The 26,949-nt window shown below is 50.3% G+C and overlaps 11 protein-coding genes across 11 annotated transcripts; 8 read left to right on the forward strand and 3 right to left on the reverse strand.

Annotated features, from left to right (window-relative positions):
* Positions 1–451: 451 nt before the first annotated feature.
* On the forward strand, positions 452–1,686 carry N7487_007322 (putative Ras family GTPase (Rab4b); the record flags this gene model as incomplete). The annotated part of the gene is made up of 4 exons (XM_056875052.1): positions 452–513; positions 564–628; positions 742–776; positions 839–1,686. The coding sequence occupies exons 1-4, from the start codon at positions 457–459 to the stop codon at positions 1,684–1,686; spliced, it is 1,005 nt and encodes a 334-aa protein (XP_056727240.1). The 5' UTR covers positions 452–456.
* A 257-nt stretch (positions 1,687–1,943) lies between these two features.
* N7487_007323 (NAD(P)-dependent alcohol dehydrogenase) lies at positions 1,944–3,168 on the reverse strand (the record flags this gene model as incomplete). The annotated part of the gene is made up of 3 exons (XM_056875053.1): positions 3,100–3,168; positions 2,927–3,049; positions 1,944–2,870 (listed from the first exon to the last, which is right to left on the reverse strand). Exons 1-3 carry the CDS (start codon positions 3,112–3,114, stop codon positions 1,944–1,946), a joined length of 1,065 nt encoding a protein of 354 aa, XP_056727241.1. The 5' UTR covers positions 3,115–3,168.
* A 631-nt stretch (positions 3,169–3,799) lies between these two features.
* Positions 3,800–5,895, forward strand: N7487_007324 (FAD-binding oxidoreductase; the record flags this gene model as incomplete). Its single annotated transcript, XM_056875054.1, has 4 exons — positions 3,800–4,035; positions 4,111–5,384; positions 5,458–5,633; positions 5,751–5,895. 4 exons carry the CDS (start codon positions 3,800–3,802, stop codon positions 5,841–5,843), a joined length of 1,779 nt encoding a protein of 592 aa, XP_056727242.1. The 3' UTR covers positions 5,844–5,895.
* Positions 5,896–5,922: 27 nt separating this feature from the next.
* On the reverse strand, positions 5,923–8,889 carry N7487_007325 (Het-C domain-containing protein; the record flags this gene model as incomplete). The annotated part of the gene is made up of 4 exons (XM_056875055.1): positions 8,412–8,889; positions 8,175–8,347; positions 6,243–8,118; positions 5,923–6,184 (listed from the first exon to the last, which is right to left on the reverse strand). Exons 1-4 carry the CDS (start codon positions 8,879–8,881, stop codon positions 5,923–5,925), a joined length of 2,781 nt encoding a protein of 926 aa, XP_056727243.1. The 5' UTR covers positions 8,882–8,889.
* Positions 8,890–9,957: 1,068 nt separating this feature from the next.
* N7487_007326 (uncharacterized protein) lies at positions 9,958–11,265 on the forward strand (the record flags this gene model as incomplete). Its single annotated transcript, XM_056875056.1, has 1 exon — positions 9,958–11,265. The coding sequence occupies one exon, from the start codon at positions 9,958–9,960 to the stop codon at positions 11,263–11,265; it is 1,308 nt and encodes a 435-aa protein (XP_056727244.1).
* A 597-nt stretch (positions 11,266–11,862) lies between these two features.
* Positions 11,863–13,718, forward strand: N7487_007327 (Clr5 domain-containing protein; the record flags this gene model as incomplete). The annotated part of the gene is made up of 2 exons (XM_056875057.1): positions 11,863–11,978; positions 12,041–13,718. The coding sequence occupies 2 exons, from the start codon at positions 11,863–11,865 to the stop codon at positions 13,716–13,718; spliced, it is 1,794 nt and encodes a 597-aa protein (XP_056727245.1).
* A 372-nt stretch (positions 13,719–14,090) lies between these two features.
* N7487_007328 (WD repeat protein) lies at positions 14,091–16,903 on the reverse strand (the record flags this gene model as incomplete). Its single annotated transcript, XM_056875058.1, has 3 exons — positions 14,091–15,769; positions 15,825–16,546; positions 16,608–16,903. The coding sequence occupies 3 exons, from the start codon at positions 16,901–16,903 to the stop codon at positions 14,091–14,093; spliced, it is 2,697 nt and encodes an 898-aa protein (XP_056727246.1).
* Positions 16,904–17,244: 341 nt separating this feature from the next.
* N7487_007329 (DNA-directed RNA polymerase core subunit RPB10) lies at positions 17,245–17,637 on the forward strand (the record flags this gene model as incomplete). Its single annotated transcript, XM_056875059.1, has 4 exons — positions 17,245–17,280; positions 17,340–17,398; positions 17,456–17,542; positions 17,595–17,637. The coding sequence occupies 4 exons, from the start codon at positions 17,245–17,247 to the stop codon at positions 17,635–17,637; spliced, it is 225 nt and encodes a 74-aa protein (XP_056727247.1).
* A 1,280-nt stretch (positions 17,638–18,917) lies between these two features.
* N7487_007330 (uncharacterized protein) lies at positions 18,918–21,181 on the forward strand (the record flags this gene model as incomplete). Its single annotated transcript, XM_056875060.1, has 7 exons — positions 18,918–19,003; positions 19,054–19,249; positions 19,298–19,393; positions 19,447–19,551; positions 19,609–19,753; positions 19,823–19,834; positions 19,893–21,181. The coding sequence occupies 7 exons, from the start codon at positions 18,918–18,920 to the stop codon at positions 21,179–21,181; spliced, it is 1,929 nt and encodes a 642-aa protein (XP_056727248.1).
* A 2,852-nt stretch (positions 21,182–24,033) lies between these two features.
* Positions 24,034–26,404, forward strand: N7487_007331 (uncharacterized protein; the record flags this gene model as incomplete). The annotated part of the gene is made up of 2 exons (XM_056875061.1): positions 24,034–24,447; positions 24,500–26,404. 2 exons carry the CDS (start codon positions 24,034–24,036, stop codon positions 26,402–26,404), a joined length of 2,319 nt encoding a protein of 772 aa, XP_056727249.1.
* Positions 26,405–26,454: 50 nt separating this feature from the next.
* Positions 26,455–26,640, forward strand: N7487_007332 (60S ribosomal protein L23; the record flags this gene model as incomplete). The annotated part of the gene is made up of 1 exon (XM_056875062.1): positions 26,455–26,640. The coding sequence occupies one exon, from the start codon at positions 26,455–26,457 to the stop codon at positions 26,638–26,640; it is 186 nt and encodes a 61-aa protein (XP_056727250.1).
* Positions 26,641–26,949: the final 309 nt, after the last annotated feature.

Consider the following 26,949-nt stretch of genomic DNA (forward strand, 5'->3'; position numbering starts at 1 on the left):
GATATTACTTTATTATTCATAATACTCCATACTCCAAACACTACGTCAATCTACGCCCTGTAAATCCACGTCGAATGAGCCTTGCTCCAAGCCCCAAAGTGTAAGAAACTCTCCTTTGTTAGAGTAATATAATAGAGTAATAGAGTAAAAAGTCTATACGTTAGAAATGCGCCTTGTTTGAATACGAAGTACCGAGGTATCAAAGCACGTTAATTACTTTTTACTTTTTTTTTTATGAAAGGATCGAACATGATATTTCTATTAGAAATATTTAATAGTTCATATAGTTAATATATAGTACGGAGTAGTATACAATAATATATATAGATATATAGATACACTCCAATAGTAATAGTAATAGTGCAAGACCACCGGTCGGGCACCCAACTTTCCCCCCATCAAAGCTACCCTTCTCTTTCATATTCACCCACCCCAATAATTCATTTCCCTACGCTCATGGCACGTCAAAGAGGTCTTTCAAATGCCTCTTCCACTTCCTCGCTCCCAGACCAGGTACATGAATCTCCCCCTAATTCCCCGGAGACCGCTAATACAATCCATAGGAGCTGGGGAGCATGTACGATTACCTCGCCAAAGTCATCCTTTTAGGACCAAGCGGTGCTGGAAAGTGAGTATTAACTATCTTAATCCTATACCTCCTATAGGTACCTCGGTATCCATGGTTACATACAAGCTTAGATCATCGGCTGACGTCGGATCCTTGGGATCCTTGAATTACAGGTCTTGTGTACTACACCGCTTCGTGAAAGATGAATGTACAACCACCCCCCAATCCTCTTTCTCTCTCTCTCTCTTACTGACATATCTTTTTATTCAGGGCGAGTACTCTCCTCCCAAACCATCGGCGTGGAATTTGCCTCGCGTATCGTGAAACTCGGCACGGGTTCACGCCGGAGACGCATCAAACTCCAGCTCTGGGATACAGCAGGCACAGAACGCTTTCGATCGGTTTCAAGATCATACTATCGCGGCGCAGCAGGTGCAATCCTCATCTACGATGTTGCCTCCTACGCCTCCTTCGCCTCCCTCCCGACCTTCCTCATGGATGCCCGCGCCCTTGCTTCCCCGAATCTGTCCGTCATCCTAGCTGGGAATAAAGCTGACCTGACCTCCGACGCCCAGTCTGATTTCGAAGATAATTCCCGCCCACCTCCGACCCCGTCTAGTACGTCTAGCAGACAGTCGTCGATCCCCTGGGATGTGAATGGGTCGATTCGCTCCACCAGCCTGATGGGGACGGGGACTAGATTGACGGCCACTCGTGCCTCAGAAGGCAGAGAGGTTAGCTCCGAGGAGACATCCCACTGGGCTGCAAAGTCGAATATCCCCGTCGCTGTGGAGATCTCGGCTCTGACGGGGGATGGCGTGGAGGAAGTCTTTAATCGGCTGGCGCGGATCATCTTGACCAAGATCGAGCTCGGTGAGATTGACCCCGATGACCCACAGAGTGGCATCCAGTACGGGGATGGAGGTTTATATGGGGGTAGCGACGCTTCGAGTATCAGAAGTCGAGCGACGTTGGACGATAACTCCGTGCCTCTACAGCGCAGGAGCCGTCGAAAAGGCAAAACTCCTGGCACACCTAACTGGAAGAGCGGGATGAGGGAATGGGAGGATGTTTTCCGCCTGGGCTCTGGAAGTCGCCCAAATCAAGGGTGTTGTTAGTATGGTATTACCCCGAGTACATTTGTTTCTTTGTTCTGTTTTGGTTTGGTCTTTCGCTTTACTACACTGCACGATACCCCCCTTCGTTGACCTTGATCATTTCTACATGTTACTGTATTTGCCCGACAGTTCAGGCCCCCAAGAGGAGTTATTGCACATCAACTTTTGATTCATCTCTCGTTCACAATCGGCTATAAAATAGAAATAGAAACCCAACGCCCCCATTTATCCCCAGTGTTTTAATTCTATAACGGAATTTACACATCAATACCGGCAATTAGAGTCTTAATGCCCTTGCCAGCCTTGACCTCGATAAAGGCCTGCTCGGCTTGCTCGAACTTGACTGTTCCGGTAATCAACTTCTTAACGTCAACCTTGCCGGATGAAACCAGCCCAACGGCAAGCTTGTAGTCTCCGCTGCCATATCGGAAGCTACCCTTGATGGTCAGCTCCTTGGAGCAAGCTGCCATGATAGGGAACTGGATCTCGCTGCGGCCCATGCCACCCTGGACGTATGTGCCTCCATTGCGCAGGACATGGATGCCCGTGTGCACAGAAGGCTCGGCGCCCGAAGCATCAATCGCCACATCGGCGCCAGCGCCGAGCCCATTCTCTTCTCTCAGGCGCTCGGCGTTCTCGGTAGCCGCAACCTTGCCTGGCATGAATGTCGATGTAGTGGCGTAGTCCTTGGCAAAGTCCAGACGCTGCTGCTGGATATCCACGGCGATGACCTTGGAGGCGCCAAACGCAGTCGCCACAGCGCAGCAAAGCAAGCCCACCGGGCCAGCACCGAATACCACCACCGACTGGCCTGGGCTGACGTTGGCTTGGCGCACGATGTGCACTGCAACACTGAGGGGCTCCATGAGTGCTCCCTCCTGCAGGGAGATGTGATCGGGGAGCTTGTAGCAGAAGTCCTCGGGGAGAGTATAGTACTTGGCCAGGGTGCCGTCATAGGGCGGGGTCGCGGCGAAGCGCATGTCCTCGCACAGGTTGTACTTTCCGGCCTTGCAGGGCTCGCATCGGCGGCAGCAGGTGCCAGGCTCCATAGCGACCCGGTCACCCACCTTTAGGGTCTTGACGGCTGATCCGACTTGGCTGATGATGCCTGCTGACTCGTGTCCGAGGACCATGGGGTCTTTCACAACGAATGAACCGATCGAGCCGTGTTCCCAGTAGTGCACCTATGGCGGAGATTAGTTAATCTGGGTCATAACTGTTTCTGGAGCATGGTACATACATCACTGCCGCAGATACCGGTGTACTTGACATTGATAATCACATCGTGAGGGTTCTTCAGCTCGGGAACTGGGCGGTCTTCAAACTTGACCTTATGGATGCCCTGAAGGACGAATGAAAGGTTCTGGGTATCTGTTAGACTTGTATTATTTTCAACTGTGAGTCGAGTCCTACCTGAGCTGCGGCCATTATGTGTTTGGAGGGGCAATGGGAATTCCGGGGAAATTGGCAACAATGCGGGGGAGGGGGGATGGAGAGAATAGTAGAGAAGGAGATAATATATTGAGCGAGACTAGTGGAATCTTTGAATAGAGAGAGAGAGAGATATATATATATATAAGAGAAACTCTGGAAAAGGAAAAAGAATAACCGGGAGAATCCAGTTTGAATTGAACCGAAGAGCTCCCCGCAGAGACAAGTTCCACATTGGATGTGGAGCCTTTTTCTATCTTTTTTAGCCGCGATGATATTAACCGGACTCTTTTCCTCGCGGGATTCTCCTTCCTGTGTGAAGTCACAAATGGTAATAATAGAGGGGACATGTGACCATTTTGGTCAAGTGACGTATCCGTTAATTTTACTGTACTCGGATATAGTTAGATAGGATACTATTATATCCTATTATACGCTATCTCTATTATATATACTTATATACACTTATACACTATTATACACTTATATACACTTATATACTTATATACTATTATGTAGTGTCTCTATAGATCCCTTCAAAGCTGGAAAAAAAAAAAAGTATCGGCCCGGATGCCAAGACCCCGGAACTCGGTCCGTCCTCCACCTCTCACCTCTCAGTCTCTCCGAGAGCTTCCTGACAGCTTGGAAAGCCTCGAGAGGTTCACTTCTTCTACACATCGCAATGGTCTTCAATGCTCTCATTCTAGGGGCGCGGAGTCTCCGGACTCGACCACCCCCCCGCCTCCTGCGTCATTTTGCATCCTCGGCTAAGCAAGCCAAGGAAAACCAATCATTCAAGAGTCAACTATACGAAAGCACCCAACAACGTCTGAAGCGCGAGCGTGCCGAACAAGAGAAATTCGCCCAATATCAGACCCAGTCCCCCGCAGGTCGCTCTGCCGCCCTGGTCTTCGGTATGCGATGCCGAGATAATCCTGCTTTCCCCCCCTCTGGATAGGTCATTGGCTAACTAAATCTGTAATCGCGCTGTAGCTTTGGTTTTCTTCTCAACTGGTGCCTATTACCTCGGATCTATCAAACCCGCAGCTTTACCCTCCTCGTCTACGACCCCCTCTCTGAGATCGAGGCTCCAAAACACAACGTCTCTCCTTCCAACCTCCAAGCAGCGTGGGCTGATTTCGTCGAAATTTTGGGCAAGGAAAATGTCTCGACTGCAAGTGGAGACCTGGAATCGCATGCCGGATCCGATTGGTCCTCCTATTCGCAGAAAGAGGATGAGAAGCCCTTCTTGATCCTCTACCCGTCAAGTACCGAGGAGGTCTCGCGCATCATGAAGGTCTGTCACCAGCGCGTTATTCCCGTCACCCCTTACTCCGGCGGCACGAGCTTGGAGGGACATTTTGCATCTACGAGAGGTGGCGTGTGCGTGGATTTCCGTCGCATGGACCGCATCTTGGAGCTCCACAAGCGTGACTTGGATGTTGTTGTCCAGCCTGCTGTTGGATGGGAAGAGTTGAACGAGGAGATTGCCAAAGATGGCCTTTTCTTCCCACCAGATCCTGGTCCGGGTGCGATGATTGGTGGTATGGTCGGAACAGGATGCTCGGGAACTAATGCCTACCGATACGGGACGATGCGTGAGTGGGTGTTGTCGCTCACTGTTGTCCTCGCCGATGGCACCATTATCAAGACTCGGCAGCGGCCGAGGAAGTCTAGCGCTGGTTATGACTTGACTAAGCTGTTTATTGGCAGCGAAGGCACTCTTGGTCTGGTAACGGAGGCGACATTGAAGCTGACGGTCAAGCCCCAGAGCGAGAATGTTGCTGTCGCAAGCTTTGGCACTATTCAGAATGCTGCCGAGTGTGTAACCAACGTGGTGGAGGCCGGTATCCCTGTCGCTGGTGTTGAGATTTTGGATGATATCCAGATGAGGTGCATCAATGCCAGCAAGACTACCAGCCGTCAGTGGAAGGAGTCCCCCACCCTATTCTTCAAGTTCACTGGTACCCCAAATGCGGTCAAGGAGCAGATTGGGATGGTGCAAAAGATCGTGTCTAAAACTTCGGGAAATACCTTCGAGTTTGCCCGTGGCAAGTCTGAAATGGAAGAACTCTGGAGTGCTCGCAAACAGGCGCTGTGGAGTGTCATGGCGATGAAAAAGAATCCGGATGACCACGTCTGGACGACCGATGTTGCAGTCCCGATGAGCAGGTTGCCCGATATCATGGAGGCAACCAAGGAAGATATGACCAAGAATGGCCTGTTAGCCGGAATCTGTGGCCATGTTGGAGATGGCAACTTCCACGGTAAGCTATTATTGCCTTGATTTGACATAACCCAGAGGTCGTTCGACATTCGACATACGCTAACAGCTGATAGCGATCATCCTCTTCAGCGACAGTGAGAAGGCTATAGCGGAGGGAGTCGTGCACCGCATGGTGAAACGCGCTGTGGAGATGGAGGGCACTGTCACCGGGGAGCACGGTGTTGGTCTCGTCAAGCGAGATTACCTCGAGCACGAGTTGGGTGAAACTACAATCAACACAATGCGCCGGGTAAGCTGTCACATACATTCTCATTCGTTTCCCCTTTCCCCTCCTGCCCCAAATCTAAATATACCCTTTGTCTACGCCCATGAAGCATACCACTAATACTCATATTTGCATTCCTAGCTGAAATTGGCTCTTGATCCACTCCGCCTGCTCAACTGTGACAAGGTTATTCGCACTGAACAACCGGCTCCCGGAGAGGTCAAGGAATGGTAGATGTCTGTATATTCATCCATTGCGACAGGATCTTCCACTAGCCCAACACTGTATCCTGGGGGTCTACTGTCGAGACTACCTAATCCGAATCTGAACCAGACCGTTCATGGTGATGATGGTGGTGTCGGTGGTGTCGGTGAGAACGTTCCTCATCGCTACCCCCACTGCGAGAGCCCGAACGGTACCTGGGGCGCTCCTCGCCCTCATATTGTCGCTCATATTGTCGCTCGGCGCGGTATCCATCGCCGCCCTCTCGCTGACCATATCCTTCCTGGGGCCTATAGCCAGAATTCTCAAAATCATTGTAGCCAGGCTGCGGTCTACCATATCCAGAGAACTCCCTGTATATTGCGGTCAATATAAGAGACCAGCCAATAACAAATAATCAAGTTAACTTACTGCCCATATTCCTCACGGGGAGGCGGGCCTCCGTGTCCATAGTGTGTCTCTGTACGCTGATATTCGGAGTGGCCACTTTGGTAGGTCTCCCGTGTCTGCTCCTGATAGTATCCCTGGCTTTCCGACTGGTATTGGTAGTGCTCCTCGCGGCGGAAGTTCTCCGCTGGAGGTGCGTAGCTAGAGTACTCATCGCGGCGCGCAGGTGGCTGTTGATAGACAGTTTCGCTCTGATATTCGTATCCGTCGGGACGAGGACGGTATTCTTCGCGATGAACCGGGGGCTGACCGTAGCCTCCGTAGCCTGGCTCGCTTGGTTGTCCATATCCACTCTGGTGAGGGGGCTGCATTTGACCAAACGAGTTCCCTCCATATTGTTCGTGGCTCTCATGTTGGGGTCGACTCTGGTAAGAATTCCCACTGTCATAGTTCTGAGGCTCTGGGCTCTCCCTATCAGGCTTCGAACCGCTGTTGTTGAGAAGCATAGAGCCCATCCCTCCTACGAGTCCACCGAGTATACCGCCGAATGCGCCTCCTCCTACGGCCTCCGAGGCTAGGTTCTCAATACCAGAGCCACCGGAGCCACCGGACCCTTGGCCTTCACCAGAGCTGCCGTGAGGCTTGGGAAGAGCGAGCGGCTTGCCACAACCGTGCCCGCAATCTTGCACGCCATCCTTATGGTTCCTGCCTTCAAGGACACCATCGCGGCTCAGCTGCTCGCGGAGGATATCCCGTTCCTCGTCATCCTTCTCGCTCCACCACTTCTCGACCGTGGAGAACATGATTTGACGCATATCGGCAGCTCCGTCACGTCCAGACTCACGAAGAGCGGGGTGATGGAAAACACCCGAAATGATTCTGTCGAGAGTCCGGTCGATATCGGCATTCTCATCGTCCCAGCATGACATAAGCTGAGGAACTGACCATTTGACAACAGCTGACGCAATACGACCAGCGGGCTCATTCAAAATGTTTGAGAAGTGGTCTTTTGAGAGCATTGAGTGGGTAGGGTTTGAGCAGTCATCATCGTTGAACACAATGTGTTGTTGCTCCCGGCTGCTCTGAATCACTTCGGATGAACCAGTTTCGAGCTCGGACTTAACCTGCTTGATAATGGGAAGAACATAAGGAGCCAAAATAGAGAAGACAAAAATGGTGATTTGATCCTGAATTTGCTCGATCAGCTCGGGCAAGACTGGGATCTTTTCGATGGCCTCATTGATTCGTTTCAACAGGTTGTCATGCCACTCGAGGACCGGGTAGATCTGCTTCTGAACATTGTCCAGGTAGAGTGTCCACTCTTCAGGTTCACGCGGATTGACGTTTTCGCTGTCATGCTTGGCATCATCTGCCTTTGACTTGAAGTCATCCATCTGGCCAGTCTGGTCGCTGCTGTCACCAAGCAGACCATCGGGAATCTTGCTTAGGAGAGTCTGCAAGAAACTCTCGGAGGAATCCTGGTTCTCCGATTGGGCGACAACATTCTCCAAGGATTCAATTTCAGACTGCATTGTTTTATCGGACAACTCTCCCAGTACGGAATGGAAGAAATCAACTCCACCAAAGGTACCAGTCACGATTGGATAGACTTCGTTATCGACACCGTTCACCTGCAGTTTGGTGTCTCGTCCGACGTGAGGGAAGACCTCTGTCTCTCCCAGTTCAATCAGACTGAGCTCAGTGTAGTTAGAGTGGGCAGCGTAATCTTCCAGGCAGTGCAATCCAGTGCCCAACAATCGTAGAGCTTCATATAGGTCGTCCTTGTTCCTGGATTGGCCATAACGACGACCCATCTGAATTGAGCGACCGAGTACACGGCGAATCAACGCAGCCGAGGTGTCGATACCTACGTCCTCCGTTGCGATGTAATGTTTCAAGCCTGTGTTTCCAGTTGGGTTAGTCCAATATCGACCACCGCAGGATCAGACTCCATACCGGTGCGGGGGTCTACCGAAAGCTCTCGCTCTTCGTCGACGGGGCCACGCAGTCGACGATCGTAGTCACGCGCATCCTCGCCCGTGGCGTATCCCAAGGGGTTATCGATATGTTCCGTGGGTTGGTAACATCCCAGGCGTTCCGTCGTGACCTCAAACTCCTTGGTTCCGTATCTTTTATAGGTCTCAGCGCAATGTCCAACAGCCTCGATATTCGATCTCCACATTTACTACTCACCCAAAGCTCATGAAGCCTAGCACCCAGAGCAGGATACGGATAGCTTCGGCACTAACATACTTGACGGTGCCCACATCGACTGCTTGGCTGTAATCACGTAACCAATTACCGAAGTAGACGCGCTTCACGTCCAGCTTGCCGAATTTCTTACCACCGGCGACTCTTGCCATATAGAGAGCCAGAAGGGCATCCTCGATGTCTCCATGACGCCAGTTTTGACCTTCGAGGCGGGAAAGAGAAGCGATATTACCAGCGCCAAATGCATATGCCTGACCGGAGAAAGCAACCAGAATCAACAGGGACAACCCCAGGCTCTGCAGAGACAGACCCATGGTTGAGAAGTAGTACAATGATCGGGGATGATATTGTATGTGCAAGAAAGAAGGGAAGAAAAAGAAAAGAGGACAAGAAGACAAGAAAGAGAAAGAGAAAGAGAAAGAAGAAAAGACCAAAATAGTCCACCCCACCATGTACAACACAGTGTCAAAACATTCTTTTGGTGGGGGGAATCGTCAGACGGGCTTGGCTTGTACCTAGGTCTTGGCATATCCTTGGCATCGGTCCGTATAGATACGTATGGGTATGTATGGATACGTGTGGATATATATAGACCAATACATACGTATGAATACGCAACGGATACGTACAACATATTTCAGGAGAGTTATTGTATTATAGGGTACTATGTACTCCGTACTAGTTATCATGGTATTAGAGATGTTAGATCTAAAAACCCTCTGTGTTTTTGAATGTAATTTTTATATGTTCTTTTCATATGTCTTTTAATGTCTGCTTAGATATATATGAAGGTAATAAAAATCATGAACGGGAGGACTTTTTTTTATGTATAACCTTGGATGATCTTGGATATCGTGTAGATGGGGGTATAGGATGACGGAGTATAGGGGGAATAAATTAAAATAAGATGAAATCAGACGAACCACACAAACTAATCAAACTAAACGAACTCATTTAAACTAATCGAAATAAACTAATCAAACTAGACAGAACTAGAAGAACTAGAAGGACTAGAAGGATTGGAAGATCCAATAATAGGAGGAAAGGGGATAATATAGGGGGAAATAGGAGAGAGAGAGAGAGAGAGAGAGAAGACAAAGCCGCATGCGGTCTCGATCCCGTCTGTCTCCGGCTTCACCGCCGTCCCCTTTTTCTTCTTGAATTATATCTATTGCTATTCCCCTCTTCAAAATTACTTGCTTACCTCCTTTCTATCTGTCTTCTCTCTCTCTTCTACTCTTTCAAGGTTCTACCCTGACCACAAATGTCAGATCCTTTATCTCTCCCGCCATAAGCGCTTATCTTAGTCTTCCGTTTCCCCGCTGATGTGCTGATGCGCTGATGCGCGCCCCCTCTTGATTACTATTACTTGGGATCTCTTACGATCTCCTCTTTTCACAATCTTCCCCACCCATCCTCGGTCTTGAATTCTGAACTCTCCATACTTTGGTTCTCATTCGGCTGGTGTTGACAATCATGCATCACACAGTCCGTTACTAAAAAGCCGTGACTTGAAGAGGTTCCGACTATGGCGCGCGTCGACGATTCGTACTCCCGTGAGTCGGTCTTTCCCGTTATGAAAAACCGACTAGTGGGGGAGTCTGGATCGCTCCAACGTCCTATAAAGGCGAGACCAGGCATTGAAACTGGACGGGCTGCATCTTATCATATCTTTCCGTCTCGAGATCCCAACAACTCCCAAGATCAATTCTCCTTTTCCAATGTGGCCGACAACTCGCATTCCCCTGTCAACCTGAAAGCGCGCAGCTCCATGGCTTCAAGCATGGCCACGCATAATACCACACCCGGCGAAGAACCGTGGAACTCGGAACACCAGTTGATGAATGCTTCTACACGCAATATATCCTCCGAAGCGCTTGACTCTCGCTCCCACAAAAGCAAATCTATGAAACCCAAGGTCCATATCAAGCCCATTCTACGGAAACTCTCCCGGGACGATGCGCCGTCGACCTCAATCGATTTGTCCCGATCCTCCACTGACCAAGAGGGGTTGGGAATTTACATGAACTTCGAGCGGGAGCAACGTAGCGAGACCCTCGCAGGTGTGACTTACAAGAGGACACCTTCTGGTCTCCACAATCGATCTACCAGTGGAACATCTCAGTTCTCAAATGGCTCGGGTTCAACTGCGAGCAAGCCCGGATCACAGTATGTGCATCCCATGCGGCAGACGCCTCGAGCGTACACTCCACCATTGGGCCAGTCCTACGAGGAGTTGAGCCATGATAGCGAAGAATTGGATGAAAGCCCCGAGTCGGAACCTTCTTCTATCCAAGAAAACCGTACTTCTTCAGGCTTGGCCCTACCCCGGCTGTCATTGCAGATCCAAGATGATTCTTTCACCCGTCTCCCCGGTATTTCACAAACCAATGTGACCAGCCGACCTTCCTTTGGGTATTCGCGGGAGACTGATGGTGCTGCATCTCCGATGTCTAGAACGTCTCTCGACTTCGTTTTCCGATCCCGAACTCGAACTAGCACCGATCCTATTTCCCGTGCAGCCACAGTCCAGGCTGCCCGTCAGGCATTTGAGGAAAAAGAGGCCGCTAAAAACCGTCGGCTCGAAAAACAACAAATCAAAGCCGAAGAGAGGGGCTCCCGACGTCGCTTGAAACGACACATGTCGGAAGATCTTGAGTCTCCTGTGCAGTCTAGAGAGGAGATCTCCGAGAAGCCCCAAAGATCCATCGTGCATGGGAGCGAGGAGCCTTCCGCCTCATGGAAATCCCAATCCAAGAGCACATGGGTTCTCTTTATGACCTGGCTTCGAACTCGAGTGTTCAAACTGCGACGAAAGATCAAGAAACTTCATTGATTCTAATATCTTTCGAATTTTTTTCTTATGTTTTTTTTTTCCTTTGTTTAGCCCCCTTTTCTTTTTGTTCCAAGTTCATACTTCCAATGAGCGAGCGATTTGTTTGTTCCCCTGGTGTTTGATCTAGGAGTTTTTTTTTTTTTTCCTTTGCACCTTTATGGGGATATGGCTCGATATGAGCAGGATACACGGCGTCTGGATTGCTGTCTTTGCAACGCATGCGTTTGCCATCTCTAGGCAATCGCAGGTCGAGTGTCCTAGGGATAAAGGACATAGCATCTCCGAGGGCATTTTTTTATGCATGGGAAACGAGAAATGTGGGATATGATTCCCCAAAGGTACCAGACCAAATTATGAAATGAAATTCATACCATTATACAATCGTTCTTTGTAAATGTAAACGTCTAATGTTGTAAATGCTGTCAAGGGGTATATATGGTCACGTGCTCAAGCTGCGCTGTCCGCGTCTTCCCCAAATTCCCCCAAAGACTACGGCGCACAGCAGCGACAACAACCGCCTGATAAGCTCCACATCTTCCAGCTCTATCTATTTCTTCCAACAGACGCGCCTCCACGGAGGGGAGCGTCTCCTTCATCATGGTGTACGATTGGTCTGGCAAGCGGGAAATCTGCTTCCAGATGTACATTCAGGAAAAAAAGGCGTTGGAGGAGATCATGGACTACATGCGAACTGCCTGTCAGTTTGCGCCAAGGTAAGTGTATATATCTTTGCTTTTATCCGTTGAACACCAATTGATTTTCGCTTCTTCTCTAGCAAACGTGCCTTTCAAACTCAATTCAAACGATGGGGCTTTCCGTCAAAACAGAATCCAGCGCACAAGAATATCGAGCTCGTCGCCCGAGTCAAACAGCTTTGGGAACGAAACACAAGCCAGCGGGATATGCTTCGTATATTGAACGATGAAGGCTTCGAGATTAAAGAGAGGGAATTAATGCGAGTGCGTGCAAAGAATCGCTGGCTGCTGCGAGTCCCCAACGGAATGAAGTCACAGTCAAATGTCGAGGAACAAGCTGTCCCGCCGGAGGATGAGGGCCTGCTTGCCCTGCAACAGGAGGTCTACAAGGTCGAAAGCGCACTCGATGATCCGCATCCTCTTCCTACACAACCAGATGCTGAACGTCCAGCCACCGCGTCCCCCGCTCTTTCCCCAGAGGTCATCGCAAAACGCCAAGAGCGATTGGACCGCCTAAAGACCGAAAGTGCAGAACGTTGGGCTTCGCGAAAACGTCGTCGTCGAACTCGAGGATGGGCCGGGCTGCCGGCTGACCCTCCCGGGCCTCCACGCTTTCCGTCGGAGACAACTATCGATGAGAGCAAGCAGTATCTCAGCCTAGACAACACTATGTACCGCCAGACTAGAGACCATTTCCAGCGAATCTGCGAAGAAGCAGGCTTCATCAAGAAAACCGCAGCTGGTCCTGAGAGATGGCAAGCTGCGAAAGACAAATTGATCCAAGAATCCCCACACCTCCAACAGGTGTTTAATACAGATCCTACTCAGCGCGATGCAAAGGCCCTTGCCCTCGATGTTGTGTGCACCGATGTCACCAAACGAATGCGGACTCTGGAAAGACGCATGACAATCGCAGAGGCGAAGAACGCCCTGGGGATCAACCCGGAAGAAAGTCGACAGATCCGAAATGCGTTCTATGACACCTTGAAGGTGGATCATTTCACAAGCAAGTTAGAAGCCGGCGATGAACACTGGAGAGAGCTGAAAGAGCAATGGATTGCGAATTCAGAGCTGCTTCAGCAAATCCTCGCACCTGGGCCAGCCGACCCAGATCACGGCAACAGACTAAAGGCCCTGGAAGTACTCTGTCGTGATGTAATGAAGAGACTTCGAGACGACCAGACAAAGCGAGATCCGGCACGTAAGAGATCCTCGGCACGTACCGAATCTCGAAACCCAACTCCAACAACCTCATCTATGAGCAGCATGCTAGGAAACGAGATCAGCAATGGGATTAGTACTTTAGCCTCTCAGGCGCTGGCCAGTGCACCCATTACGGCTACTGAGATTGGCGATATGCAAATTGACCCCTCACTACTCCAGGCTGCGAACGACCCATCCTTCACGACCAATCCACACCACGACGCAGGCAATGGCTTTGAGTATGTGGATCCTATGCTAAGCTCTGCACTACTACATACCCCCGTCTGGTTCCAGGTTGGTTCGAAGGACCAGTCGCAAGAAACAACCCAAAAACCCTGGCTCGAAAAGCTAGCCACTCGAACAGTGGAAGAGCTCCGGCAATTGATCGGTGCCAGGTATCCCTATTCAATCATCACCCGAATCGAGGGCATTGACAGGGATGAGGAAGGGAATGAGATTCCATTCTCAATCGACGATGATCACGAATTGGATGCGTACTTGACCCATGTCCACGACAGGAAGGCGTTGCTTGATTTTACCTTGGGACAGATCTGAAAACCGTCAGCCCTGGTGGCAAGGCGTAGATTCGGTTTAGCTAAACAGTGTTATTACCCCCATTTTAGGATAACAAATGGAAGTTTACCGCAAGGAATAAGATAAATAAGAGGTTCTTTCTTCCTTGGATGGTTAGGAATACATCAATCTCTGGTTCTCTAGACACAAGTGTGCATTACGGGATGGTCAGCACCACCAGGGCTTGTGTAGTAAAAGATAAATCATGAAGTTTTGGGGGCTACCTAAGGTGAACCATATACATATACTACATTGTTCGCTGTTCACAATTCCAATGTTCAAAAACAGAAAACCCCTGTCAACCGCTACACCCGTGCACCGAAAAAGAAACCGCCGTGGACCAAAACAATCAGCTTAGTTGGCGCCGAGTGTTTGGACCACGTTCCTGAAAAGGACTCCAATAGCGGGCAAGGAGAACGAGGGAGTCTCACCAAATACACTAGCCAGTCCCTTGGTTTGGGCAGAAAAGTCTTCCACCTCGTCAGATTGAGCAAGAAGCCTCTCCGGTCCCCGGTTGAAGAGAGTTGCCAATCCATTGTCGATTTGGCCGGACACATCACGAGACTGGTTGTTCTGGCTCTTCTGGGAAGCCTTATCCAGACATCCAAGTCGCTGCACAGTTGCCGCGGAATCAACGACGATGTAATCACCGGAATAAGCATCTGAGAGCAGTGCAACCGGGGAGGTCTGCAGGGTTTCCTGGAAGACCACTTCGAAGGATGGGACGTCGTAGATCTTGATTTGGAATCGAACCTTGCGTCGTTTCTTGTGTGACGAACTCGTAACGATTGCCAGTGACTTCGTTCTCGCATTCACGGCAATGAGCTGTGAGTTTCCGGCAGGCGAATCCACAGACTCCGACGACTGAATAGTCTTGACGACATCGTCGACCGTATCCCAGACAGCCACTGAGTGAGTAGAAGCAACGATCAAATGGCTTCCCAGGAAACTCGTTGAGCAGGGGTTTCCAAGGAAAACACTGGTGCGTCGGTAGTGCACAGAGCAGTTTCGTGCATCAATCAGGAGAACGAGACCATCATTTGCAGCCGATGTCGACGGCAGGCAGACGGCCAGGACTGAACCATCCTCGGAGAAACTCATGCAAGCCGCATCCAGAGAAGAATCTTCGGTTGAATTGAGACATCCCTCCAGGTCAACGGTACCACGACACTTCCATGTGTTCAAAAGTTGTTCTGGTTGATCTTTAGCCTTTAGCCCGCTTCGGTATTTCGCAGTTGGACACCAGAAGCGGAGGACAGAGTCGGCACCTAGGGTTGCAAACTCGTGGGCACCAGGCCGAGACACGAGACCAAGTACAGCTGAGTGGTGGTTTTTGGAGAAATGAGGACCGTCAACACGTGTGACCAGTTCCCATGTATCAGAGGAAGCGTCCCACTTCCAGAACTTCAAAAAGACCTCCGGGCGGAGGGCGGCGGTGGATTTAGCATTAGAAGAGCGATCTAGGGCTTCCACATCCTGGGGATGAGGGGCCCAGGTATCAACCGTAGCCATCCACTTCGCATCGTGCACTATATCCAAGTGCTTAACATCGGGTGCGACAATTTGAGACCCTTCAGGGCTGACGCTCAAAGTGGTCGCATTGGTTCGCGCAAGGGCTTGGCGGGAGATATTGGAGTTGGCACGGATATCATATGTCTGAAGCACAGCCGCATTTGCAGGCTGGGACCCATGCTGGTTTTGAGTAAGCTGGTGGGAAGCAGGAACGGCCACAATCAATCGCTCTGGTTGCTGCGGGTGCAATTTCGCCACAACAGATCCCTTTGAGGATTCCACAGAGCCTGACATGTCTGGGCACAGCTGCAATCCTGTGATGGTGGTGAGAGGTTGCAATTCTCTTGTTGACAAGATCATAACTGAGTTGTCGGCCAATTTAACCACGTATGAGCTGCCACTGGTGGAGACGACGATGTTGCAAATAGGGGAAGAAAGATGAGGAAGGAATTGCTTCCGGCCAGTGTCCAATTGCCAGAGAACCATGACCGACTCCTGACCACCCGAGATAATGTAGTTTCCTGATTAATGTGAGCAACACCTCTCTCAAAAACACATGTATACAAGTAGACATACCGTCTTTAGACCAACGCACAGTGTTCACAGAGCCGCGGTGCCAATGTAACTTCCTAGGCGAAGACCTCTTATCACTGAAATCCTTGCCGAAGAGCGTATTCAAAACATTTTGGTAAATCAAGATAGAACCGCAACTCTCTCCCACTACCAGATCGATGGATTCCGAGCCTTGGATCTGGATGTCAAAGCAAGTAGCATTGACAGGCAGAGTCGCCTCGCGCCAGGTGTACTGGACAGTCTCAAGGTTTTCAAGCTCTGCGCTGGTTGTAGTACCCATAAAGAGATGTTTACCATCACTAGCGATGATCACTCGGCCGTCATGGGTGACCTTGATACTATTGATCTTCTGGCTGGTCTCGAGGGCAGTGGTACCTTGGATCTTCTTGTCCCCCAGTGTGTTGATTGAAATTTGCCTTTTTCCATCCTTTTGCGAGATGATAGAGAATGAAATAGGAGCCGTGCTTCCTTCTTTTCCCACCGAGGCTAGGCTCATTGAGACGGTGGTACAAGTGGTCTCCCAGCGGGCGATGCGCTTCCCGGAACTCCAATTCCATTTGCTGATAGAGCCCGAAGACGTGAAGATATAGAGACTTTCCTGGTCCTCGGGGCAGATGCTGAACCCAATGATCTGTTGGCCAGCTTCCATTTGCAATGTACGTGACAGGCGAGAGGTTGAGGTTGCGAATACTTGAACGGCTGTGTCGAGTCCCACCAGGAGATATCTATAATAGAAAAAAAGGTTAGAATGCGTCTCACTCTCTGTCGACAGAAAAGAGTCCTCACGCTTCATCTTCGGTCAGGATTGGATCTAAATTGTTGTAACGGCCGCCAACAGGGCGTGAGAAAGACCATGGCGCGGGGCTTTTTTGCTTTGTCTCAACATCTTGTGTCTGGACATCGCCACTGGAACCCTCGTTCACAGCGTCGGTTGGCTCAACTGTCTGCAGGCTTTGGTTTTCGTTGGCTCCGGAGACTCTACGCCTTTTGGATCGCTCTTCATTTGACCTGGCAGGCTTCTCAGAGGCCGCATCGCTAAGCCGGGATCGTTTTTGCTGTCGTGCTGACTGATTGGCCACCATTTTTGCGGGTGAAGCAAGATCGAGAAAAAGACCAAAAGAAAAGAAAACCCTTCAAATGTAAGTTGATGCGACTCAGACAATCATAATTCTTGCTAATTGAGTGACAGTTGTAAAGACTTCAGTCTGGGGATATTCATGGCAGATCCGTCTACTTTTTTTTTCCCAAGGGAAAAAGAAGGCGGGGATCTTTGGCAGAAAATCGCAGTTCTCCTGATTGGGTTAGATCGACCTTTCGATCTTCGCGGGAAAAAAAGTCTGGCTCAAAGCGACATCATTCATCTCCAATCCTTGCTTGTTCGATTTCTCATTCTCCGAATCATATCCCAAGTTGAATCGCCGAAATGATTATCCCCGTCCGTTGTTTCTCCTGTGGCAAGGTAATCAGCTACTTTTGAGCTCGTCATGATATGATCCTTTACTAAACTCCCGATTCTAGGTTGTCGGTGACCTTTGGGAGCGTTACCTGCAGCTTTTGGACGACGGGGTTCCAGATGGGTATGGCAGCCTCCAGTCTATGGCATCTATGCCTGGTTAACAAACATTTTTTTACAGCGACGCTATGGACCAACTTGGCTGCAGGCGGTACTGCTGCCGGCGAATGATCATGACCCACGTTGATCTGATCGAGAAACTTCTCCGGTACGTCTCTTGTCATTTGAGGATTTCGGTGATTGTTGCTCATTCTGGACAGTTACAATTCTGCCGAGAAAGATCGCTCCAAGGCTCAAGTATAAGCCAAACGATTCCTTACGCCAGTCAACCTGTCCATCGACTCAAGCCGAGGCTTTTCGGTCAAAACATCACACAAATACCCTCTTCTCCCCTACTGTCCGGTCATGCTAGGCCAACTTTTTACCTTCTGTGAGCCAGAAGACATGGGGAACATATCGAAGTTTGCGAGAAAAAAAAAAGAAACACCACCATCTTAAGCCTAATGAGGTGGTCATTGGTTTTTTGGCTGATCTCCACATTCAAATGCCGGGTTTGGATTTCTCTGGGGGCAGTGAAGTGGTTTGAGATGCGACGGGTGGCCCAGGCTCCACCAGAGATGGGAGGAAGTTCCTCAAGAGGTGTTTCCGGTATTTGCATTTAGGGCGTTGCACTCTACACATATGGCGTCAAGGGAGGTATTTGCGTTTTGGTTATCATCATCTTCAATGAATTTTACAGCTCAGCAGCTTGCAGTCTAGCCCAACCTTGGGAAAACACCATTTGTAGCTCAACCCTACCCTGTTGTTCCCCAAACGCCACTCTGCTTGGTTATTTGTATCTCTTCGTCCACCCTTGAGCTGTGACTAGTTTCGTGCATAATAGCCCTCTGTTGGTTGGAAGTATATTTGTCAGAATTACAGAGTGAATTGATTCTCTGACATAACATACTCAGACCTTATAGGCATTGTCATGTTCCTACATGACAATTGGCAATGACCGGTTTGATCTTGAGATTCGCAAAGCCCAAAGCTATGCAACCCAAGAAGAAATACAATTCGTAAATTCGCAAATTCCCGAGGGGTCGAATAGGCGCCGTGATGAACATGCATCTCGAACTCCATCAGCCACTTAGATCGAGGGGAGCTGCATCAGACTATCCCGCATTCAGGACAAAAGCGCTTCCTTCAATTCCAACCAATCAGAGATCGAAGATGGATTACTAGAACGGAATAACTATACATGGAATTGCTTCACAGTACACTTTTTTTTCTGAAGGCCTTTTCAAGGTTCTTCCTGCAATTGACCCTCAATTTACAGATTAGGACATTGTCAATGTCAATTGAGGAACTCCTACTCAACGCCATATCTAATATAAGTTATATAACCACCCCCCTCATCCTAACCATCCAAAGTATGAAGATGTATTGAAGGAATAGACATCACGTGTAGTATGCGCTAGGTAAGCGATAAGGGACCGGGCTCAGCTCTCCCTCAAGTGTTGCTCCCCCCCTCTCCCATCCTCTTTTTTAATTTATTCCACTTTAACTTGAGCTTTGTTTTCTGATACCCTATACACTCGGCCATGGCCGTCAGGTCACCGCTATCTGTCCTACCATACCACGTCAACTCTTCAAGTCCGGCCTACTATTCTCCACGCCCGGGATCAATGTAAGACAGTTACTAGTTTCTTCAAGGACATCGCTGATGGATAAAAATAGGTCTCTCGATGGGATCCTCGATGGGAATGAGAGTTCCCGCTTCTCCGCTTCTGAGCCGATAAACAGCTTATCGGGGGCCTCGGCCAATGAAGAGGACTGCGACGATTGCGATGATTGCGATGATTCAAAGGGAAATGAAAGCTCTCCTGATCCTGTACGTGGATCTGGGGTTCCTCCTCCTCAGCCAGAGCTTACAGTATGTACAAATTGTGGGCTAGGAATCTCAGTCGGGCTCACACTATAGATTCAAACCGAATACCCAAATCATGTGGGAAACAGCAGATCGGACGACGATGAACCACAGTCGGTGATACATGCTCCGCCAGGATTTGGTGATTTTGTATGAGTCCCACGAGGATTACTGTCGCGTTGGCTAATGGTGAATCTACCTAGGCGCCAATGCAGCCTACTTTCAAGGACACAGCGGAGTCACAGTCGCCATCAGTCGGTTCAGATGAGCAAACTGACATAATAAATATACCTCCAAGGCCGAGAAAAGTATTTTCATGATAGCCCCTCGCCGGGTTATATATCTAATGAGAATTATGCATGCAGTTCGGCAATAGTCCGATATCGCCACCTCCGTTGACAACATCCCTCAGTCTCGACAACGATTGTACCGAACGAGCGACACCACGCGCACAAACAAGATATGAGTTTGAAGAGTTTGAGAGACGCACTCGTTCGAGTAGCTTACAAGGTAATATAGCCAATTTATTTTTAAGTCATGTGTCGATCCATGATAGCCCTTGCTGACCCTTTTCCAAAGATATCCCTGAAGGTATAACATGAACGCAGATACATTTGAGCTGTAGCAAATGACACTAATTTTGATCCAGGACTAACCAGCAAAGAGGCTGAAATCAATGCCCTAAGAGCTGCTCTCGACGAATGCTGGACACTATGCAATACGCTGGCCAATCTTAGTTATATTCATCGAGAACGTCTCCTCAAATCCCACAGTGATGATATGCAAGAGGATGCATGGCGGTCATGTTGGAGACTATGCCAGAAACTTTATGACACACGCGATGACGACTACGCATCGCAAATCCATCCGACTCTTGATCTCTGTCGGGATTTCTGCCAGGCGCTATTCGAAGCCCGTATTCGTGATACTGACCTATCTGACTCGGTTTTACGAGTGAGTTTTGAGCTGAATAACCATCTGTACAACACTCACGATCGGAATCTTCCCGATGCCTTTCGCGAAAGAACCTTGGATTTCTATATTACCTTGTGCCACCGTCTCATGAAGCAGCGCACCCGCATCACGGAGACAGACTCTCTGCTGAGTGCATGTTGGACATTAGCCGAGATGTTGTTCAGCATTCGCCAAAGCAAGAGGGAAGAGAAGCCACTGGATGAGGAGTTGTTGGGGTCTGCGGTTCAAGCCTGCTGGGAGCTTTGCGATCTTTTCCGTGAGGGCTGGACCCTCCATAATTTGCGCAACTCGGATCGGGGAACACCTCGTCCGAGCCAAACCACGTTCTCGCAGGTATTTCATCAAACGTCGCAACAATCGGAGCTAGATTTCGGCGACCCAATGAGCCAACTCGGCAACCCCGAGACTCCAACCACCATATTCGAGGACACTGCAACGGCCTCACCTGACGACGCTCCGATTCCGAATATACTTGTACTGGGTTATGGGAACGGGCATAGTAACCCTCATACCAAGTGGTCATCCAATGCATCCAGCATTTCGGAGCAGTCTAGGTCATCTAGTCACACGGCATCCTCGGCCAACACAGTGACCACTATCTCGGAAGATCCGAACCTCACGCGACTAAAGATCCTGATCACTAAAGCCGCTATCATGAGTGGTTATCAACGGGGTGGGAAGCAGAATCTCTCGTCTTTTGTGAAATCACTTCCGTCGGATGCATTTGGCTCCGCCATGTGGCAGACGTCCTTATTGAAGAATTATAGAAAGGTTGTGGCGTTTGACCCGACGTTCAGAAGCGTTGGTCTGCAAGCCCGGGTGAGTGCCATTGATGTCGCGCATGCATGCCAGGCAATGCTGCAAAGCGGCCAATACTCCTGGCTCCGTGACCTCTACCGACTCGTCTTTGGATTCCATATTGAAGAAGCGATCGGCCGCAAAGGTGTTATTATCCAAACTTAGCGTCTCGGCCCATCACACGTCGTCGTGTCGTACTGTTTCTTATGGAAGGTGCTCAGCCCCGTCGGAAAGGATCACATCCAACAACATTCGAAGTCGGGAAATGGGGACGAGCTGTTTCATCGCGTTCCTATTATGTACAGGGCTGGTGGTTCTATATTCCTTGTTTCGGGGAGTTCTCCCTTGGAGATTTCTTGGAGTTTGGGCTTGTGTCATGGTCCATATGTCCATAGCTCTGGGTGGGATCTCGATCTGTTTCTCAGCCTCTTTTACCTAAGATAATGGCATACCTAGGTATATATACATATATTTTATACAAATATATTCACATCATTATCATGTTGCCAAGATCCCTCTTGGGGGTTACATCGCATTTAATTAATTTCACATGCTCCACTTCCATCCCACATAAACATGAACCAAAAAAAACCCCGGAGTTTTCCCCGGGGGGGAATGAAGCTTATGACCTGAAGATCCGAAAGTCTAGGCATAAAATCGGGTATCGACTACATACCTTTTAAACAATGGAGGGGATATAAAGAATATATAAATATAAGTAGGTACTAGTTACCAGCTACCTGTAAGCGACCACCGGGGGTGGATGTGTGTACGGGTTATGATTTGCTGAGCGAAGGGGAAGCAACTTTAGTCCGAATTTGAGATGGTATACGGAGTAGGCTACCCCAAAATGCTTAGCCAAGATCTTATGCTTGCCCCACAATTGATATCGCACAGATTTCCACCATACTATAATTAATTCAATTGTATTTTCGAAGCTATTCACAGGTCATATCTCCATTTTTCTAGGTTGGATTAGCCTCTACCATTAATCAAGTTCTTATTCATCATGAATACAAGAGTAAGATCTCGGGAATCTCCGAATTTCCCCCTGTCAAGGCCATGAATTTTCCATTGAAGATCTACAAGTGGGACAAAGGACCTAGGGATCAATTCTCGGGAGGATCAATTAACGGATAACGGACGGGGTAGTTAAAGGACAGGGTAGTTATTATGTTTTCTGCCGGAGGAAGGGCGCGTAGGAGAGAGACCGCCTCCGCCGGCTAGTGGGGACAATCCCTAGCGACATAATTGTAGTTCTTAAATTATCGTCAACCCATTGCCAGTCTTTCTTTTCTACCAGGAAACTCATCAATTCCACCTAATCCTAAGGAGAAGAGCCTCCCACGATAGCATAAACCTCGCCTTTAGGTAGTCCCCCGGAGATCTACAGGAAGGACTTTCGAAGCCTTTTGATAGTGACGACCTATGGTAGCTGGCCGCTGGTGCCATTCTAGCAGACACTGCCCATTTTGCCTCCGCTAGGCAAGAGCTGCGAGGGGCAGTCATCGGGGACGAGCCTTCCGAACTAGGAACAGCTGAGTCCAAGGGAGGGAGAAGCCCACCAATCGGACGAGAAAGTTCCCTAAAACAAGAAGGACCGCGACTGTCGACTTCTCTTCAGACAAAATGTGGTAGAACGTGCCGACACCTGGCACAACCGTCTGAGTAGTGAGGCTCTGGGAGACTGGACAAAATTGAGGGCAAACTGTCTAGAGCGGTATCGTCTCCGGGAGGAAGGTCCAGTCCCCAGGATCACGAGGATGGAGCCACAGTATGACAGCGCAGGCAGGAAGACATGGAGGCAATCGCTTTGACTAATGCCTTGGCGGAGGAGAAAGAACGCCTGAAGTCGAATTCTCGGCGCGAAGCTTTCCAAGAGGGGACTCACTTACTTAGTGCTCGTCCGGGATCTGAGAGAGAAAGGTAACAAAGATAAACTAGCCCCGAAGTGGTTTGGGCCCAGGAAGATTGTGAAGATCAACCCAGGCCGGGTTTCGGCCCATGGTGACTCGATTGTACGGATCCAAAACGAGCAAGTATGCGTCTATACTACCGTCGCGAGAATGAAGAATTCCATTTTAATGACAGCGTGATCCCATGGACGGCTCCCATGCCACCGTACGAAGTGGATCGGTCGGCGATATCGATGGCTCTGCTCCTAGGGCAGCGGTCGGTCGATCTCTGCTGGGCTCCATAGGCATCTCAGCGATGCAGGGAATCGGGTCTGTTGATAGCGATGGGTCCCGTCAACAGTACAGGTAGGCCAAGGATCCGGCCCCCGGGGGGATCGAGGACCTGGAGAGTCAGAACGAGGGACCCGCGGAGTGTCGCCGCGAGAGTTATTAATACGAGGGCGGTCGGAATCATCGGAGGATTCGAATGTCGTTGAGAATTGTTGTTGCTGGACGTGTTCCGAATCATGGGACGATGTTTTGTTTGAAATATATCCATGACGAATTGTATTATTTTGTTTTATTGTCGTTGCGACTGCCTGAAGAGAGAATATCGAGGAGACCCTCCCTCCCCTCTTACTCTCCCCTCTTACTCCCCTCTTTCCCTTCTTGCTTCCTTTCTCTCTTCCTCTCTCTATTTCTTCTTCCCTCTCTCCACCAGCTCCCACTCTTCTCATCCACCCCCACTATATCCCATCCCTTACCTTCTGATTCCACCTTCTCTTTCAAATCCGCCAGAGCACGATCGGATCATCGTGATGACGCCCCCGTTCACCCCTATCAATCCTCCGTCGCGGGAGCCCCACGTCCGGGCCGAGAATGTACTACCGAGTGGTTTTTCCGAACTTTACAGTCGGAGTGGTCGCGAGATGGAACGTAGGAATGGTCAATATTTATGGGGAGCTGCCGCGGTCGATCCCAAAGCGAGTTAAAGCTCAGAATTGCTCCGCGGCCTTGGTCAGCTTTTTTAGGGAACATACGGTATTGCAAAGCCTGAAGGATAAAGCCCAATCGTCCTATCTCTACGCCTGGATGCGTGAACGGTGGAATATGGGAGTCGCGATGAACCTCCCTACTCTCCAGAGCAGCCTCCTAGACGACTACCGAGTCGTAGAACGAGAGAGACGAAAGAAGCGGCTGATCTCTAACGATTATCCTATCCCTCTCTTCCGCGATCGAGACTTCGGAAGGAGTGTCGATCCATGGGAAAAGCGCGCGAGGGTGGTCCAACGCATGAACAGCGCAATAAATAGCGCCCAGTCTACACCATACCATCATTACAGTGTCCTCGAGGAGAAGGTGGATGAGCATGCGCTCCAGGAACTTTTCTGGAACTTCTCCAGACATATCGATGTTATGGTCACCGTACGAGATCAAATCCTGGCGGAGCATAGTAACACTCTCTTCTCGACACGGAGGGCTCGTGCTCTTCACCGACATCTACTAGGAGAAGCCTTAATAGCTCTGGATCGTCTCGTGAGCGAGTCTCTCAGCGATATGAAGACGCCCCCGATGCGTCTAGAGCTAGTGGGGGGCATCGATATTCGGCCGATTTCCGACGGATCACGAGGAGACATCGGTTCCACTCGCAATCCCGGAGACAGGGACTAAGGTCCCTAGCCGTCGTCCAGCGGGCTTCGACGATTACGAGGCCATTGTCTTCCAAAAGCTAAGGGAGTTCACGTACAAAAAGAAGGGGCGGCTTGGTGGTAACGAAGTGATACATAGCTCAGTTGCGGAGGACCAGGTCTGCTGGCCCCGTACCCCGGAAGAGGAAAAGTCCATCCAGATCCGCGACGAACGACGCAGGGCTGAAATGCTAGAGCGCAGGGAGTACCAACAGGAGACAAGCCAGGACCCTAGCGTGCATCCGACGACACTGAGCTACTGGCTAGCTCCGAGCTGGGACAAACGAACAGCTCCGCCGGAGGGATCACACTGGGAGAGATCGGACAAGGATCTAGCCGACCAGGAGGCCATGGACCAGCTGAAGAAAGACCTAGGCATCACGAGGAAACGTGTGGAGGATCCGTTCCGAGAGGCCGTGAAGCGCACCGCAGCTGATTTCCGAAAAGAAATAGAGAAACGACGAGAGGAACAGCGCCAGGAAGAGCATGAATCATCCACCTCGCAGAGAGGATCTGCAGATCGCCCGAGAAAGATACGGGGAGGCGAGGGGGACGACGACCGGACGCAACCCTCGGGCTTGAGAAAACGGATAAAATCGTCTAATCCACCAGCGTCGGCGGGGTCGGAAGGGTCAGGTACTGCGCTTACGAAACCTGACACCTCTAAGAAATCTGTAGCCCCAGTCGCACCTGCTCCCAAGAAGCCGGTAGCGAAGGAAACCGAGTCCGATGCCTCACCTAAGGGATCCGGCGATCCCAAGAAGCCCCCGGCTCGACCCGACGCTGAATCCAAGAAATCTGATAGGCCCGAGAAGGTCTCGGTTCCGACTGTGCTAAAGGAGCCAAGCACGAAGCCGATAGGGTCTGGTACCAAGTCGCGAGGACCGGATACCGCATCCCGGGGACCAGGGGTCGTATCCAAGGTGACCGACATCTCTACGAAAACTTCGGATCCCGCGGCGTCTGTCTTTGAGCCAGCCGCGGGGGCCAACGAACTTGTCGCTGCGTCCAAGGAAGCTCACACCCCCAAGGGATCATTGGTTCCTTCAGCGCCCGATCCCAAGGAGCCGCCTACGAAATCAAGGGGGGTGAATATCCCACCGAGGGAGGTCGACATGGGCAAGAAATCCAGCGTGGATGGAGGGAATCCCACTGCAGGGATCGCAGAGAAGAACAGAGATTTCCGGACGCCGGCCCGTAAGCGCTCCGAGAGGGATCATGTTACACCTATGCCATCTAGCGACGACCCGAGTTCCTCAGACGTCAATAAGCCTCATCGACCAGCTGACTTCGAGGAACGACTCTACCCGCATCCAGACTCCGCTCGTGAGACCGCGTCGGCTTCCCCGAGGAAGTTACCCAAGGCTGTTAAGCGTTCACGTTTGCTAACGAGGTCGCCCGAACAAGAATCCAAACATGCGAAGAGACGCGCCATGAGGCTAGATTATTATGATTTGTATTATCGTTTCCATCTAGCTACAGGAGCGGCCTCCTATCGATTTGAGCCTACAGAGAGACAAGCCCTGGAAGCAGAGGTCCTGCGACGAGAGGAAACGCTGGAGGGTTTCGGGGTCGCCCGGACCGTACCCACGTCTGACGAACAGAAACAGGAAGAGGCTCTCTCTATGACGGCTGAGATGTCTACGCGTCACCTGGTTATGCACCTGGAATACATACAAAATGGCTCCCGCGCCTACAACGACTTTCAACAACGTGCCCTCAATTTACAGATCGCTGGTCGCCCAGAAGCGAAGGACTACATAGGTCTCGATAGTGAGACCGATTCTGATGAAGGAAATGCATAAAATGGACAGAGCCCGCCTAAACCATCTCCCCGTTGCTGGTGATCGGAGACATGGTCATGGCCACCGTCAAGAAGGAAAAGCCGAGCTCCGCAGAAGGTTGTGCTCGCTGTCGTTGTCTGCCCGAGCAAGCCGGGCGCCGCCCTGACGGTATCTTCCTGTACCTTGAGGATAGCGCAGGAGTTATCGTCAACGCCAAGGGGGAGATGAAGGGTTCCGCCAATTGTCGTCGGGGGTGACGGCAAGTCTTCAGGGGTATCTCTGAGGGATCAATTCTCGGGATGATCAATTAACGGATACAGGACGGACGGTATTATGTTTTCTGCCGGAGGGAAGGAGAGCGGGCGTGGAAGACCGCCTCCGCTGGCTGGGGGGACAATCCCCAGCGGTGTAATTGTAGTTCTTAAGTTATCGTCAACCCATTACCAGTCTTTCTTTTCTATCAGTAAACTCATCAATTCAATTCCACCTAATCCTAAGGAGAAGAGCCTCCCGCGATAGTATAAACCTCGCCTCTAGGTAGTCCCCCGGAGTAGACCGTATAATAC

This window comes from Penicillium crustosum (assembly GCF_028827405.1).
Source record: "Penicillium crustosum strain IBT 35664 chromosome Unknown utg000003l_segment0_segment0, whole genome shotgun sequence".
Classification (NCBI taxonomy): domain Eukaryota; kingdom Fungi; phylum Ascomycota; class Eurotiomycetes; order Eurotiales; family Aspergillaceae; genus Penicillium; species Penicillium crustosum.